Here is a 17,006-nt window from a genome sequence, read left to right on the forward strand (position 1 = left end):
GAAAAGCAGGGTCAACTTTGAAATAAAATTATAAGAAATTCACAAAAAATGAATAAGAAAGTTTTTTTTTCGTCACAACAATTGAATTTAACAAAAAAATTTACTATTACTTGTAAAGTTTTGCAGCTTTTGGAAAAAAACCTTGTTTATTTGGATTAAAATTGTAAATTTCAAGTTGTCGACCTTCGACTCTTTGGAAATTTTTATTTCCTCAAAACTTTTTAATCATCTTATGCAGTAGAAAACAATTTTTTTCCAAAAGTTTTTGTTCAAACTTTGGCGGAGCAATTATTTAAAAAGACAATGCAGAGATGAGAAGTTTGCAATAATAGTGGAAGTTGCGCGGCATCGATTGTCGTTTTGGGGGTGGTGGGGGTTGCACGCGTCGCCGGCTGCATATCTCGCGGGGGCAACGACGCGGAAAAGGCGGGCTGAGCCGCTGCTGGTGTTTGCCAAACCGAGACCGACCAAATTTGATGAAACAACACGTTTCCTTCAACAAACACTAATTTTACCAACAATTAACGTTTTATCCCATTTTTGTTATGACAAAATTCAGCAATATTGACAGAAAGGACACATTTTGGTGAAAATAACCAATTAACTTATAACGATAAAAAATCAAATGAATTTCTTTACAATTTTCACATTTTCTTACTTTTTTTATGAGCAAAATTGTTCCAGTCAGTCTAAGTAGCTATTTTATTTTATTTCAATACAATATATATTTTTATAGGGAGAAGTAAAATTGAGTGTTTCACAGTGAATAATAATTTTATCAAAGTTGCTGAATTTCATTTTGAAAGCGAACCTGCGTTTGCTTCTTAATCAGAAGGGGCGCGTCCGTTTTGCAAACCTGAGCAGTTTTCCATGAGAACCAACAAAGTAGAGAGGCTCATTGTTGTAAAATCGCTTATTTGGCTGGTTGAGAATGGTTTCAAAGTTTTTCGAGTGCATTTTTTCATTCTTAAATAATAGTTGTTTGTTTAAACAATTAAAATATGTTTCAATACTAAAACACATAATAATAATTTAGTAAAATCTAAAAAAATTATAGAAAAGAAAAAAATATTTGAGTGATGAAATTATTTAAAAAAAAAAAAATGTAAATTTCATTGAAAAAAATATGATAGCCTGTAATGGAAAAAATTGTAATTTGATAGAAGGCGAGCGTTGGCCGGCGCTTTTTTCATTGGTGAAAGGAAAGGTTTTTTTGATCAGGGTTGGTGGAAAGGCTTCCTTGGCTCGGACTTTGATTAAATTCGCCTTTGTTTGCAGCTTTCGCCTCCTGTCAACTTCCCTCCTGCTTCGTTCAATAATGCAAAATGCGCCAAAATCAATCCGGAGAAAAAGTCCGTTTCCTCAAACTTGTCAAAGTCAGTGAAACATAATAACGGCGTTAAATTTTTATTCGTCTCGGACCTCGGCCCCTCCCTTTGACAAACTTTCGCTCACCAAACTCGCCATTGTTGCAATTTCATGAAGGGAGAGGATTAAATTCGGAATCAATTTTTGCAAATATTTATTAATCAATTTTAAACTTCGATTTTAATTCTTTTAGAACATTGACTCGAAAATCGTTGCAAAAATCAAAAGTATTTTATTGCTATGCAAATGTTTATTTCAAAAAGCTGAGACTGGCAACAATGGCCACAAAAATACTGTGGTTCATTTTAACAATTGAACACATTGTTAAATTAAACACAACCAAAATTAATACTTATATTTGTTGATACAACAAAAAAAGTTAACTAGAATGTTTTCCTTAAACACAAATTCAACAATAAAAACATTTTTTTAAGAATTTAAAACCCAAAGAAACCACTCGAAACGGGGAATAATAAAATTAGTACTGCGACTTATCGCCTTGACGTGGAATTACGTTTTGAGACAACGAGATATTTGATCTCGTTGTCTCGGAACGTAATTCCACGTCAAGGCGATTAGTCGCAGTACTAATTTAATAAAAAACATTGTTACAATGAACAATACAGAGAGATTATTAGCATAATTGCAATTAACATTATTAACAAAGATACTTTCGTTATTTAGCTTCCTTTCCTTTATTAAATTATTTCTGTGCTTTTAAAAAATAAAAACCAATCCAATTAAAGCTTAACTATTATTCACATCACAGGTTTATTTGTCAAGTTGTGACAAAATTTATTAGTTTTTTTTTTCATAAATAGCTGATATCAAAATTGAACCCTCAAATTGTCAAAAAAAAAAACGCGGTTGACACTTGGAACGTTTAAGAGAAGAGCAAGAAAGCTGCAAATTTTGGTGGATTGGGATTATCACATCTAATTTTATGAGAACTTGTGTTTATATCTTGGTGTTTTTCCAGCTAAACCGACAAATGAAGTTCATAAACTTATGAATACTTTTGACAACTCTGAGAAAATGAGGCCGAAATTGAATTTAAATAATGAATAATTTCACAAACGCAATCAACGTCGGCGAAAATGCTTTTAAAAAAGAGTGAATTAACGGCAAATCAAATTAGACGATGCTTTCAAATTATTAATGCAGGTTAAAACCCAAATCTTTGCTCCTTTTTTTGACAAGATAAAAAATAATCAGAGCATAAGCGATCAAGAGTAAATTTCTTTATAATAAGAAAAAACTTCCAAGAAATTCATTAAATTTCTGCAGAAATTAATTTTGAAGCGAATTTGCTCGTTTCAAGTTGAAAAGGGAAGAAAGGGCCTGTGTCGAGTCGAGAGTGACCCTACGAGGTCACTTTGAACTGGAGGGCGCCGCAATTACTCGCTAATCGTCACGCACCCCCACTTGAAACAATTCTCGTCCGCAAGGGCCTCTCCAACTTTCCTTCCACACTTTCCGCTTTCATCCACTCACAATTTTTCCACTTTGGCCATTTCTTCTGCAAAAGATTTTATCAGACTTTCAGAAAAAGAGATTTTTTTTTATAAAACTATCAACTTTTTTAATTCTTCCATGACTTTCATATAAAAGTTATCAACAAGAAATTTAACAAAATATTTTAATAGAGGGTGAAAAGTTGACAATTTCGATAAACATTTGATTAAGAAGTTTAAGAACTTACAAAACCGAGAATTATTTCTGCAAATTTTGATTTATTAGTCAAGAATTTGTTCATTGTTGAATTTTATAATCATTTTCATTCAAGCGGCAGAAAATATGGGCCAAATTAACTGTTCAACCTCTAAACAAATGTAATCATAAATTCGATTGTCTAAGAAAATGACGCGTGCTTGACTTTAATTTGCTGTAAATAATTTCGCCTAGAAATTTCCATCGAGAATTTTTGCGAGCGTCGATGTGAATGTCTGTTGAGGAAATTCGCAGCCGAGCGAGATCAATCATCGCGTCGGAATTTCATTCGCTTGGTTCCGCCGAGCAAAGATCGATTCAAATTCCGAAAAGGAATTTTATGCAAATCGCACCTGCTCAATATTCACTGCAAGCCAAGATCCTCCTTTTAAAATGCTTCAAAATGGATTTTTTTTACTACCTTTTAAAATATTCTCTTGATTGATGATGATGTTTTTTAATTGGAAATGTAGCAAAATTCACATTTATTTAATGCTTTTGATTATACATTTTTATGTTAAATAATCTCTTTTTCTTACAATTAAATAATTGTTTTTCAAAAATTGAATATAAACAATGTATTTGTAACAATGTGGACAAATAAAGAACAACAATAATAATAATAATAAAAATAAATTTAACGGACCTTTATACAAAAAACAAAAAAAGTTTGTTAAAAAGACAGAATTAATTTACAACAGCAGTGTTGATTAAAACGGAAACGGCGGTTGTAAAATTCTCTTTTTTTTGCGCTTGGTCGTAACGAAGAGAATTAATTGTCGGCCCTAAATTAATGTTAATTACCTGCCGCGGTTCTAAATCACAAAACACGCGGCCCTGAAATTTGAATAATCCTCTTAACGAGCCGCAAAAAGAAGCTTTGCAGCGAGATTGCATTCAAACGAAAGAAAACCGCCTGCAGCTTCGGAATTTAGGCACCCGCGCGTCTGTTGCGCCCAACACGGCTGCATACTTTAAACAAAACGACTCGCGTTTGATTCAATTCATGAAAATAATTTATTATTATTCAAATGTGAAACTGAATTTTGTACAAACACGGAGCCTTTTTTATCCAAAAAACCTAAGAACTGGAAATCTTTGAAACCAAATTAAATCTTCAAACTGAGAAGAAGATTAATTAATTTTAAGCAAAAGAGAATTTACAAGAAAAATATTTGTACCGAAATATTTTATTATTAAAACTGAAGTGAGATTTTCTTCCAAATTCGACACTTCAATTTAGAAAAAAAATCAGTCACAAATAAGGACGATCTTTGCTATTTGAATGAAAATTCTTCGGTCTTTTGAAGCGAACGATAAACTCGGATTTGCTTATTCTAGTTTGCCGTGGCGAGGGCTGAAATTAATGCCTCGCTTCCGCTCGGATACCGCCCAATAACAATCGATTGCCACCCCCGCCCCCATGACTCCTTTCCCAACCCAGCTCTTGACTCAAAATTTGAAACCCTTGAAGACACACCTGAGAAGACCCTGAACAAGAGACTGAAGTTTGCCTTCGATCTCCTTATAAAGTAAATTTTACACACAATTTTCAAAATAAAAGCGAGTTTTTAATAAACATTTTTTTTTATTAAATCAAGCATCCGATTCTTATGATTTATCATGAAATTAGGAAATTGAAATGAGTTAAATTCTGAAAATTTGACACAATGAAATGTTTGATCGCGAACGATTCTATTTTGCTTTGTTATTTTTGGCTGAGGGGCTGAAATCAGAAATCACGCACGCAGACCGAAGAGAGGGTGTGGAAAAGAAGTGAGGCGGAAATGGGAAAATTATTGGATGCGGAGTTGGCACGCGACTCCCCAACGCCGATAAAAACGAAACAATCTTTTATATCAAGAATAATTTATTAACCTGACTGAAAAAGTCAAAAGCAAAAATTATCATTTTTCTTCTTTTAAAATTAAAATTTATAGCAATAAATAAAAATAATTTCAATTCAAGGCGAGAATATTTTGATCGTAAAAAATCTCCGTTAATTGGAAAAGTTTGGTTGTTTTGGTCGGAATTAAACTAGAGAGAGTAAATGGGGCCGGTGCAGCTTGCCATAAATCGCACCCTCTCCCGCACCCTCTCTGCGGATGCGCAACTTTCCCTCCAATTCGCCGACGACCCTTCTCAAATTAATTGCAAAACGAGTAAATTCCAAGCGAGCACGTGTGAAACTCGCTAAAGGTCACTGAGGTCGACGACCTTCACCGGAAATGAAATTTTGTAAAACAAATTAATTCTTATGAACAATTTGCAAAATATTATAATTTCAAACAAGTTGCGATTGAAAATTAAAATTTAGGACATCAGAAGTGACCTCGACCTTTGATCTGCATTGTTTCTAGAACAATTCCAAAAGTTCACAAACTTTTTTTCCCTAACCGAGCAAAAACCATTGCAAAATTTAAGAAATAAAAATTGTGAGTAAATTTTTGCTTTAAAGCGGCCGGATTATTTATTATTTTGGTCACCGTTCTTGGAAAGGTCAATTCAGTGAATGGAGGAAAATCGAAATGCGATCGGAATAATAAATCGCCCGTGTTTTTTATCCACAGGTGGAAATCGACGACCTTTTCGTGCGAGGAAATGATAAAAAAATTGTACAGAAAATAATTTGGGGAATTTTGCTCATTCGGGTCACGCGCGAGGAGGGAAATGACGCGAGGGTCAAAGGAATCGCCGCCTGGGAAATGAAATGTCCTCGCCTCGTCGCATTTCCACATTAATTGTTTCCGTCGCAGCGACAATCATAAATTGAGCCAAAAGTAAAAAGGTGGAAATTAATAATTATTTAAAAAAAAAACATGGATAGCAAAATTTTTGATCCCATTATAACATGAATAAATATGTTGCTGTCTGAACGCGCTGAGTTGACTGAATGCATTCTGTCTAAGAGCGCTTTGGTCCGAATGCATTCGGTCTGGACCAAACGCAATCCACAATGAAATCTCCTACTCTCAGCGCGTTCGGTCTAACAACTTGGTCCAAAAGCAATTTTTTTTAAGAGCTGCCAACTTTTGCGCTATTTTTTGTGATAAAACCGCGGAGACTACGTTCGAGCAGGTTCAGGGTTCAGAACGAAATAAGAGGTGCACAGAAGAAAATGATGAAAAAATTCAATTTTTATGAGACGGCAAGTTTATTTTTTAATTTTCTTTGGCCTATACAGCAACCAATTAATTAATTAAATTAATTTATTGGTCTTGTTTATTACGTTTAAACATATTGAGGGCGATCCAAAAGCCTAACCTGGTCCAGGCTAACTTGAGTTAGCCCCGGGCTAATTTAGCCCACCAGCAAAATATAATGGCGGGTTAAATTAGCCCAGGCCAGGTTAAATTAGCCTGGGCCAAGTTAGCCTTTTGGATCGCCCACATTATTTGTTAAATTAGTAACTTTTGACTAAACGCCTTTTACGTGGAATTACATTCCGAGACGCGAGATACTGAGACAAAACCAGTGTAAAAAAGTTAGAAAAATTCCTATTGTGATAATAAAAAATATAAATTGAGGGCGCAAATTTCCCTAAATTAACACTTTTAAAACCACCCCAACTTGTGCTATCGACAACAAAGAACTACTCTCAGCTGGCTGAAATTCATTCCTGCTGAAGCTTTTTTCAAGGGTGCCTGTACCAGGAAATCACATTTTATTAAAAAAAAAAAAAAAAAAAAATAATAAAAAATTGAAAATTATTTAAAAAAAATTAATACCTGATAAAGTTCATAATCTGGTTATGTTCTAAATCCACTGCGATAATTTTTCACGGTTTCATCACTAAAAATAGCGCAAAAGTTGGCAGCTCTTAAAAAAAATTGCCTTTGGACCAAGTTGTTAGACCGAACGCGCTGAGAGTAGAAGATTTCATTGTGGATTGCGTTTGGTCCAGACCAAATGCATTTGGGCCAAGCGGCGTTAGACCGAATGCATTCAGTCAACTCAGCGCGTTCGGACAACAACAAATACATTTTTGAACGTTAAAAGAGATTAATTATTCAGTTTTAAATAATAACATGTGATTTTCGTCAAGAAAAATGAAATCAATTGTGAAATGAGTGAACTTTTCAAAGAGGATAAAGATGAATTTTGGCCGAAATGAGAAAAAAGTGATTAGACTCGAAGGCAATATCCGCCGAAGCCAAACTAACGTGTCGAAGCGTGTGAAAGCGATTAGCCGAAATGAATGGAGCTTTAATTAAAAGGGAAAAGAACGAGCAAAACGGAGATAAGAAAAAAGAAAGACCCAAAGAAAAGAAAAAGGACCGACTTGTCGAAAAGAAACATTTAGATTTTAACAAGTAATGTTATTGAGATGAGACACCCCGATTTTGTTGAAAGTTGGTATGCAACTTGCACTACCCTTGGGTGTTCTGGAATGGCTATCAAAAGTTGCCCAATTTCACAAGGGAGGGTAGTTTACATTAAAACGCATGTTAAAAACGATCAAATGTAGGCAACAAAAGCGTCCTCTGTGTATATATTTTGCATACTTTCGATTTCTCCAATGTAATGGGGCATAGTTGCCCTAATTTCGAACCCAATAAACACTTCTTGAAACTAATTCAAACAACATGGAGTTTAAATGGCAAAAATTAAACGAGGAAAGTTGGGCAAAAATTAATAGCCATTCTGGGGTACCAATGGGTAGTAGAAGTTGTACACCAATTTTCATCAAAATCGGGGTGTCTCATCTCAATACCATTACTTGTAAGTGGAAATTTGGTTGAATTTCATTTTTTATTAAACAAGTGTTAATTTGCCCCGATGTTCAACCCTTTTTTTACAAATTTCATTTAAAAAGAACATTAAAAATATCTAAAAATTGGTCAACCAGGGTCAAGCTATTCAAAATAAACTGTTATAAACATAAAAGGCTAATTTCTGGTAAATTTTTCATTTGGAAAAATAGAATTAAAGAATTTTCAAGTTTTCCTTTTCAATTTTTCCTGCCGAAAATTAAAATTTTTTCCAAAGAACTATTAAATTATTGGGTGGGAGGATTATTTATAGGGTTGGTGCCTCGCTCGCTTGCGCAAACTTGAGATGAAATTTTTTTGTGGTCGGCGCGCGGAAAAATGGACAATCGCACCGAGACGAGCAAAGCGTAATTTGATTTTTAACGAAGGACGCTTTTTCCCCGAGCGAATTCAAATTGCGGCCGACGAGAAAAGAGAGAGAAAAAGGGCGCACGTCTCTTGATCTTAACGAGGTGCGCGCGACAAAAAATAAAGAAGGAGTAAAAAAGATTCTCGCGTCAAGAAATCAAGCATCGGAAAATGTTCTATGAAAATATTCACCTTTTCAAATAAAAAACTCATAATTTATTCACGGAAATTAGTTACATTGAGGAAAATATTACTTAGTTTTATTCGTTTGGTATAACAAACTAGTACTTGAGTCTAAATTTTGTTGTTTTTCAACCGAAAAAGAATTGGTTTAATTTTAATCATTAAGATTTTTGCTTTCTAAGAAAATTTTACTCACTTCCAAACCATGTTTTGAAATGGAACGAAATATAGAAATAAACTGCAATAATTTGCTTAAATTGAATATCTGAGAATGCAATTAGTGATTTCGATTAAAAATTCAAAAAACAATTTACAATACTTCAAATGGGAATTTGTTTATTTTATTGAAATTTGAATTTTGCAAAGTCATTTTTTTATAATCACAGTTCTTATTGACATAGTCAAATAAAGTTTTTACAACAATATAGGAGCCATTATATCAATTATTGGAAAATTATTTGGATGAAAAGAAACGCCATTGCTAATTAAATGATAATGAATGAAATTTTTAATTAGCCAGGAAGGAGGATTTGCGGACAAAGGGTTGATTTGGAGCTTCAAATGCGCCGCTAATTGGACCGTTTCCGAAGTTCCGAGCCACACTCAGGATCATATCACCGCGAAAAATATCGCGGTTCGGATTTGCGGTCAACTCCCTTCCCCCTTCACCAGGCCAAATTCAGAAACAATTCGGAAAACTTCCTCAAAAGTGGAATTTCATTTTCACCAATTTCTTTGGTTCCTTCAAAATATTAATCAAAATTTCCTAGCTAAAAATTAAATTTTCTTCCTAAAAACACTCGACCTTTATTTAAATTAATGTTAAAATTCCAAAGGTTACCGGTTGACCTATGACCTATTATTGTCCAAAGGAAAAATGTCTTCGAAAATGGCAAAATACAAATTTGAAGAGAAAAATTGGATATTTTGTTGGAGGGGGTGGCGGAGGGGGTTGGGGGGACGCATTGTTGTGTTATCGGGATCGATGGCGGCCCTCGAGGGTCGGCGGCGAAGGGGCGCTCTTTTGTGGCCCCTGTCGTTCACCCCGGGGTCAATTGGCGCGCCTCTCCACGTTCAGTGTCTCCGATTTGAATAAAAAACGATCAAGAGATTCGAGAATTGATGGAAATCGTGCCAACTTTTAATGCAAATCAATTAAAAATTTGCTCAAAAAGTATGAATCTGATACTTCATTATTTCCGATTAAAACTTGAAACTCATTAAATTAGCACGTTTCAATTTCATATTTTCTTAAAATTTTCAAACTGTTTTTTCTACGATCCTTTTCATTTGCTTCTGGTGGCAAGGACGACCGAGTTGGAAAGTGAACGTTGTTGCTAATTAGCTGGGCAAAGTGGGTCGCTAATTAAACGCCCTTTCATGTGCGCGGCCACCCTTTTTTTCTGTTCCTACTGCGGCGGTCAAATAACGACGGCAAACTTTTTATTTCTGTTTCATATATCAACATAGTTTTAGTCACTTTTTACTTGTTTTCAATTACAATCAGATAAATTGATTAAAAACAAGGATTAATTCAACTGAAAATTTTTATACTTCATATTTTTTTTCTCATGCAGCGCAGTAAATAGTTTTCTTAATTTAATAAAAAATCTGATTAATTTCATTATTTAGATTCTGAAAATGAAAACTAATTAAATTAATCAAGTTATTTCTTGGTTAATTCATTTCTTGCAGTTTTTCTTTGAGTATTTGTACCATTTTTTTCATATTCGGATCAGGCCGAAGTTTTTCTTTGTCCTAACTTCTGTTACGAGCTGAGCACAAAAAGAATTTTGAAGAGGCCGTAAATTGGCGCTTTACTTTTTTGCTAATCTTCTCACGTCGCCCGAAAGTTCTCATCGACAACGTCAAAATAAAACAGATCAATTTATTTGCAACTTTTGACATTTTCTCGTCCATTACACAATTTTCAAGGATAAAAACAATCATTCTGATCAATTAATAAGAATATTAATTAAACAATTTCATGACCAATAGAAAAACTATTTCCGTTTCATTAATTTCTATTTCTACTGATATTTATAAATAATTACTTGAAAACTTGATTACTTTATAAAAGTTTAAGTTCAACAATCAATCAGGAGTGGCAAACGCAGCTTTATATATACAATTAGCGTGGATGCATTATTGAATTCATTAAAATCAGAGCTAATCAATTTAATGTCACGTTCTTGAAAGCAAGGAAATTTAGAAATATTTTTAATAAAAAAATAATTGTAATTTTTATGTATTCATCTCAGTTGTAAAGTTAAAAAATTTGTCGAGTTGCGTGAACTGACCGTTTGGAGGCGTCGTTCGGTGCGGATGGCGTGCAGGACCATCGCGTTGCCGACGACGGTGACGAGGCTGAGCAGGTACATGGCGACGCCCATCGGCACCGCCACCGACAACTCTAGCTCGGCGTCCGTCGCGTTCATCGTCGCGGCTGGCCGGCACGACACCCACTGACTACCCCTGCCTTGACAACAGGTCCGCCGGCAACGTCCCTCCCGCCATCTCGCCCCCACCCCACCCCTCGCGCGCTCCCTCTTTTCCATTCAAGATAATCTCGATCCGGTCGGAAAACCAGGCGGAATGTCACGCCAGGTCGATCGGCGACCTCCGAGGTCAAGGTCCCGTGCAATCTGCAAAGGGTGTTTTGAAAGCAAATGGTGTGGGTGCCCACAACTCCCTTCGTGGGTAACTCTGTTGTGGGTTTGCGAGCTTCGGGCTGGAGGCACGCTCGCCCGAGAACGTGGTGAAGGCTGGCTCCGGGCGGGACAAAAGGGCGGGGATCGTGGGGGGGCTCCTGCGGAGCCCCCCCACGAACACAGCCGCCCTTTTGTCCTCGCCCTCCGCACGGCCTTCCCCACGTCCTCGACCTCGCTGCGCCTCCACCCCTCGCTCGCGGCTTCTGCAAAAATTAAACTTGGGGGGTTGCCCACCTCCGAGTTGCCGGTTTGTGGGGTGGTCTGGTTCGTGGTGTGCATACAATTGGGCTGTTTTCGTTTTTTTTTTTAACATTATTAATTATATATGTCGCGCCTGTTGTAGTGGTCGATTACAAGAGGCGCGACCTACCACAGGCGTTGCGTGCATATGTCGCGCCTGTTGTAGTGAACCATTACAAGAGGCGCGACATATAAAAACAACCCCCTTCCCCGTACTTTGGTGGTAGGTCACGTCTTTTGCAATCAGTTAAGATTGTCTTCCCCTTCTGAACCCATCCCAAAGGCCCTTATTCTTTCCTGCAGTCCCGGTGATTGTGAGGTATAAATACCGGTTTTCTTTATCAACCACTATAGCAGGCGCGACATAAAACCACTACAGTAGGCGCGACATAAAACCACTACAGCAGGCGCGACATAAAACGGGATACCAACCTAATTCTGAGAGAGTGGTGTATAGGTCACGCCTCTTGTAAGATTACCCAAAAATTTAAAGTTCACACCGATATTTGCGATGAAAACAACGATTACAGTAAATAAGCGATCTCGTTGGTCCGAAGGGTTTCCCCCGCCACCAATGCAAATATGCGCGATGGGAGCAACAATGTGATTAAATTTTGCATTTGAATGATGTTATACCGAACTATCAATAGAGAATCTGCAATTTCCCCAAAATCTTTCTTTTTGCACTGAAAAAAACGCTGCATTCCAATTGTAAAAATGATTCATGAAAAGGAGATTGTTTTTTTTTTCTAGAATAAGCAAGTAAAAATGCACGCGTTTGTAATTACTGATAATTTTACAAACAATATATTATTCGCTTGGAATCTCTTCGTACTATGATGGCGCGGTGTCCAATAAAATTAGACCGCATGCCATTCGACAATTAACAATATAGTAGTAATAACAAGTTGTTTACAATTTGTTAAAAAAAAGCAGATCCGATGCAATTCGAATGAAAAATACGTTTCACTGAAACACCTTTCAGCATAAAAACGACTCGAGACAGTTTTGAATGTTGCATTTGTTCAATTATATTTAATTACTTTTCATCAGTCGTTTTAATTTCTTTTTTTGCGCATATTTTAGCGTTTGTATATAAATACATCTCACACCATCCTGATCGATTGCATTGCGAAGAAAACCATTTCGTGTGTGAGGAACTCGAACTCGGTGCCCTGCATGGCGAGAGAAAGAAACTGCAGCGGCGGCTTAGGACTGGACTTGCTTACAACGGCTCTTGCAAAATTAGTGTATTTCTGGAATTGAAATTTTTTCAATAAAATAGGAAATTCGACATAAAAAGGGAAGACTGCTCACGTCTCCAATCAGCGACAAAAATATGTTGTAAATGCAGGCATACGCACAAAATTCAGTCATTTTAACACGTTTATCACCACTTTTGTAGGTATTTGAAGAGTTCAGGAAAATCAAGTTCTCTTCAATACTTGGCAAGACTTCTGTAAAAGAGAATAAACATGAAAATATAATGTTTGGAAAGGAACGGAAGAACAAGATTGAAAGAAATCTAAACGTGTCAATTTGGTGATTTTTGTAAAAAAGGAATTCAACAACAGTTTTATATGACTAACCTTTGTCCACTGCAAATGGAGGTTCTGGCCACTCGACAAGCTGCTCCTCGCCTAAAAAGTGGATGCGAGTGCATCAATGTGATTAATTGCCATTAAGGACTAAAATTTAGGAAGTAATTGAATAGATTACATGGAAAATTTAGGAAAATCTTATGGGCCAGCGTGGAAGTTTTTTTTTTAAATTCGGCATTTTAATCTAAAATTATTCATTTATTTCAAATTTCCTCTAGAATCACTTTTTGAAAGAAAATATATGTCTGGTATTTGGGCCATCAAGTATTCAGCATTAAAAGAAGGGTCACCGTGAAATTGTTTCAGGAAATTAGCATCAAAATATTTTCTTGGGATTGAGAAAATAGCACTGACTATTGGGAGTCGGTCAAAAACAAGTTTTCTCCAGCAAAAATTTAAATGTATCCTGGTTACAAAAAAGTTCGTTTTGAAAATTTCAAAGTCGAAATTTGTCTGAAAGTGACCTTTAAACGTGTTTGTACACGTTTGGTCACCATTGAAAAGGTGTCGGGCGTTATAGAATCGGTTAGAAGTTTATATCTCACATAGTAAAATTAAAAACTTGAATTTTGAGGTTTTTTGGAAAATAAAATTTCGAAATAATATTGGGATTTTTTTTAACCTCATGGGGGTGACCTATGAACAGGGTGTTATCATTTAAAAAATTATCGATCTATGTTGTATTTCGATCGGCAGTTTAAGCGCGGCCTCTTATGATATTCATATAACAGATAGATTAAAAAAATTGAATATTCGGAGTTCAAGAGATATGTTAAACTCATATGGTTTAAAAAAAAAAAATTACCTCCAGAGTGCCACCTCTCTGGAAAGAAAATGGGCTTTAAATCGTTTTGACCACTCTTCTTTGCTTCGCTCGAATCGACTATGGTCTTGAGCCCCCACGGAAGGAATTCTGGTTCTGGAATTCGCGCGCTCTTGTTTTCCGCCTCGTTGCGCTTCTTTATGTGAATTTGCACCTGATCAGGGTTTTTTGCAGCCACTCAAAATCTAGATTATTGAAGAACGCTTAGAGTGGAAATTGCATACATTACAAACTTGTTTAAATTTCCGCTCTTACGCTTGACCAGTTCAGGAAGGAAGTCGGGGCAGGAAGGATCCTTTCCGGCCAACAATTTCCTGAATTTTGTTTTTCCGAACATGCTGGAACGGCGTGTGCACTCGCTGATATACTCGTCCTTCTCTAGCAACATTTTGGGCGCAGCAAGATTGCGAACAACGCAGAAAGAGGCAGACGCGTGCATCAGGTTCCGATACCAGACCTTCCAATGCCTGCAGGTGATCAGTGTGAGGGACTTTAATTTTTGAATGCATTTTCATAATTTATTGACTTATCCACGTCTTTTTGCTATGAAGTGGTTTATAGAAAAATAATTTTAAATCAATTTTAAGCGTGCTTTAACTGCCGCTCAGTCAAAGCATTGACTTTTAGTGCGCAATTAACATTAATTGACGTATTAGAGCATTATACCGAGTTAAATAAAAAAAAAATGTATTTTTAAGAGATTTTTACGTGAGTTTACTAAGCTTATAATTTACAATAAATTGCTTAATTAAAAATAAAAATTTTGTGATGTATTCCATTCTTTCTAGGCAAGATTTTTTGCACAGTTTCAATAATACCATGAAAAATAAAACACTGAAACTGCTTTGCACTTTACACAAACAACTTTAATTAGAGCAGAAAAAACTCATGCACCTAATAAATATTTGAAGAATTATAAATTTTAGTTTATCAGCATATATATATAGTAAAAATAAATTTAAAATTTTTTTTTTATTCATCTGGATAGTCTATGATCCTGCCAAGCTCCATTCGGTGCTTATCGGCTGGAAAGCCTACCAAATTAGCCAGATGCCGCTGGACTGTATGAAATGCCCCCATTTGGTGCAGGAACTCAAACAACTCGAGGAAACGGCACAAACCTCGAGCAGGCAAGTTCGGCGCCTTGCGACACCTCCCGAACATGAGTGACGATACAGAGCACTTTTTGACGCGCTAACAACGTCAAAGCATTCAACTCTGAACCTTCGTATTGGTAGCCTAACACTCAAACCACTACGCCACTACTAATCGCATTCATTTACAGAAAATTAATAACAAAATAATTACAAAAATATTAGCCAGTTAAAAAAATTGCAAAGACTCGCAATTAAGGAAATATACCAGGAAAAAAAATGATGTGATTTTAAGTAAAGTGAAACTATAATTAAAAAAATAAGTAGTAATTTCTGTGCCCGTAATAAAGAGTAGAGGCTGACATAAGCTTGTCCTCTGATCCTTAAAATAAAAAAATTAAAAAATATTTAAATAATAAATAGCTCACTTTTGTCCGTATAGACGATGTGCCTTCTGCTGCTCTTGGGCTTGACTTTCGGAACTGCCACACGGCTCATTTTCCTAAGCGTTAAAATACAATAATATATTAATGAAATAACAAATTGCGAAACACTTTCAGAAAACATTTGACGAGTTTGAACATGCGTTGAATTGTTATTAACATCATTTCATAGCAGTAAGTCTCGCATAAAAATAATAATCAAGTGTACATAAGTCGATCGCATCTGTATAATGTTCATTTCACGTTTGTTGCAAATGCGATTTACATGTACAACTGGTACTTATTCTACACAAGTGAGACTTATTTGAATGTGAACTTATAAAAATGACTACACCACTTATTTAATTAATTATTATCAATTTACCTTTTGCTTAGGTGATTCCAGCTGCTTCTTTGATCTGGTCTGAAATTCGGAAAAAGAAAAAAAAAAACAAATTTGAAATGTTTTTCTGTATCTGCGTGAAACCAGAGTTTCGAAGCGGGCGCGTTTTAGAGCGAGGAGTGGTTTTACAAAGGCGCGGTTGCCAAAAATGTGCGCTGAGCCTGGCGCAAGAGGAGCGATCTATGTGGACACTGCGGCGCGCCTGGCGCCGAATGCGCGGACTAGCTCAGCTCAGGAGAACAAGGCGCGTCTTCCACAAAGGAGCGCTCTGATGAGGCGCGCCGCTCTGGGGTTGCAATTGGATTATTATTTTCTTTGAATCAAACCTGGCCTGTTTACTCATGTTCCTTCCCAACGATTTTATATGTATACAAAAGCGAATAGCCACTGAACTGCCACCTCTTTTTTCACTTATAAGTGAAGAAATTGACATTTTAAATTACTTAAAGAGGGCGAAGACGTAGAATTAAAAAAAACGAGCTTCGTCAAATAGATGAACATTTTTTTAGATAACAAAAATCAATATTCCAACAAGAACACACTTCCATAATTAAGCCATCATGCCCATCATATATGGTCTTCTGTTTGGATTTATATGAGAAATTGTTAAATATTCAATTTATTATATACAAATATTTCCACGGTTTTATAATAATTAGGTGCGGTATAGTGGTCAATAGATCGTGAGTTGTCCCAGGTATATAATTTCAATATGCAACTTTGATTTTATGTAATTTCTTATTACGAATCGGCAGACAGTGTCGCACCTACTGCCTCCCCAACGTCACTGGCCGAGCATGATTATTCGACGGTCCATTTGCATGATTTGGATTATTTTCCAATGACTAGGAAAAACCAATATTTTATTTGCGCGCACTGATTTGATTTTTAAGTGCAAAATTATTTCCCCAAGATCTAAGTAGCATCAATGTGACAAAAAATTCTTACTTTGACAGGAGTGGCGTCGGAGGGTGCTTTTCTGGACTTTCTTGTTCCAAATGGACCAGCTGCTCCCCAGACAAGTTCCTGCTCCTTTCTTCTCTTGCAGTCGCGCTGTAAATTTAGAAGGTTCAGCAATTTAAGCATAAATATTTGATTGGTTTACTTAACGAGAAAAATAAATCGAATTCAGCGTTTTCCTTTTTTACGCGTTTTTTTCTATAGTTTTCTTGTATGAACAAGAACAATCTCATAAATAAGTTGCATAGCAATTAATTATGATGTTTTTCCGATACTAATTTCAATGATTTAAAAGTAAACATTTAATTAGTTGTGCATTTGTGTGGTAAAAATGGTGTTTATATTAATTTTTATAAATCTCATGCGTAGCA

At 35.9% G+C, this 17,006-nt stretch overlaps 2 protein-coding genes across 12 annotated transcripts in view; one reads left to right on the plus strand and one right to left on the minus strand.

Moving 5' to 3' along the window:
• LOC132193951 (histamine H1 receptor-like) overlaps nucleotides 1–17,006 on the minus strand; it is a 44,549-nt gene that overhangs the window by 24,486 nt on the left and 3,057 nt on the right. For 4 of the 7 annotated variants that reach the window (XM_059614935.1, XM_059614936.1, XM_059614934.1 and 1 more), the window contains 3 exons: nucleotides 16,624–16,728; nucleotides 15,658–15,696; nucleotides 15,279–15,352 (listed from right to left, as the gene is read on the minus strand). In XM_059614935.1, coding sequence (XP_059470918.1) covers nucleotides 15,279–15,352; nucleotides 15,658–15,696; nucleotides 16,624–16,728 — 218 coding nt within the window. Of the gene's footprint in view, nucleotides 1–10,681; nucleotides 10,884–15,278; nucleotides 15,353–15,657; nucleotides 15,697–16,623; nucleotides 16,729–17,006 lie in introns of those variants that run through there. The other 3 variants (XM_059614937.1, XM_059614940.1, XM_059614941.1) reach the window with 2 other exon arrangements.
• LOC132193953 (probable G-protein coupled receptor Mth-like 11) overlaps nucleotides 1–17,006 on the plus strand; it is a 42,916-nt gene that overhangs the window by 16,023 nt on the left and 9,887 nt on the right. The gene's annotated exons all lie outside the window — the stretch shown is intronic.

Source organism: Neocloeon triangulifer, unplaced genomic scaffold (genome assembly GCF_031216515.1).
Source record: "Neocloeon triangulifer isolate White Clay Creek 2 clone unplaced genomic scaffold, ASM3121651v1 ptg000005l, whole genome shotgun sequence".
NCBI classification, from domain to species: domain Eukaryota; kingdom Metazoa; phylum Arthropoda; class Insecta; order Ephemeroptera; family Baetidae; genus Neocloeon; species Neocloeon triangulifer.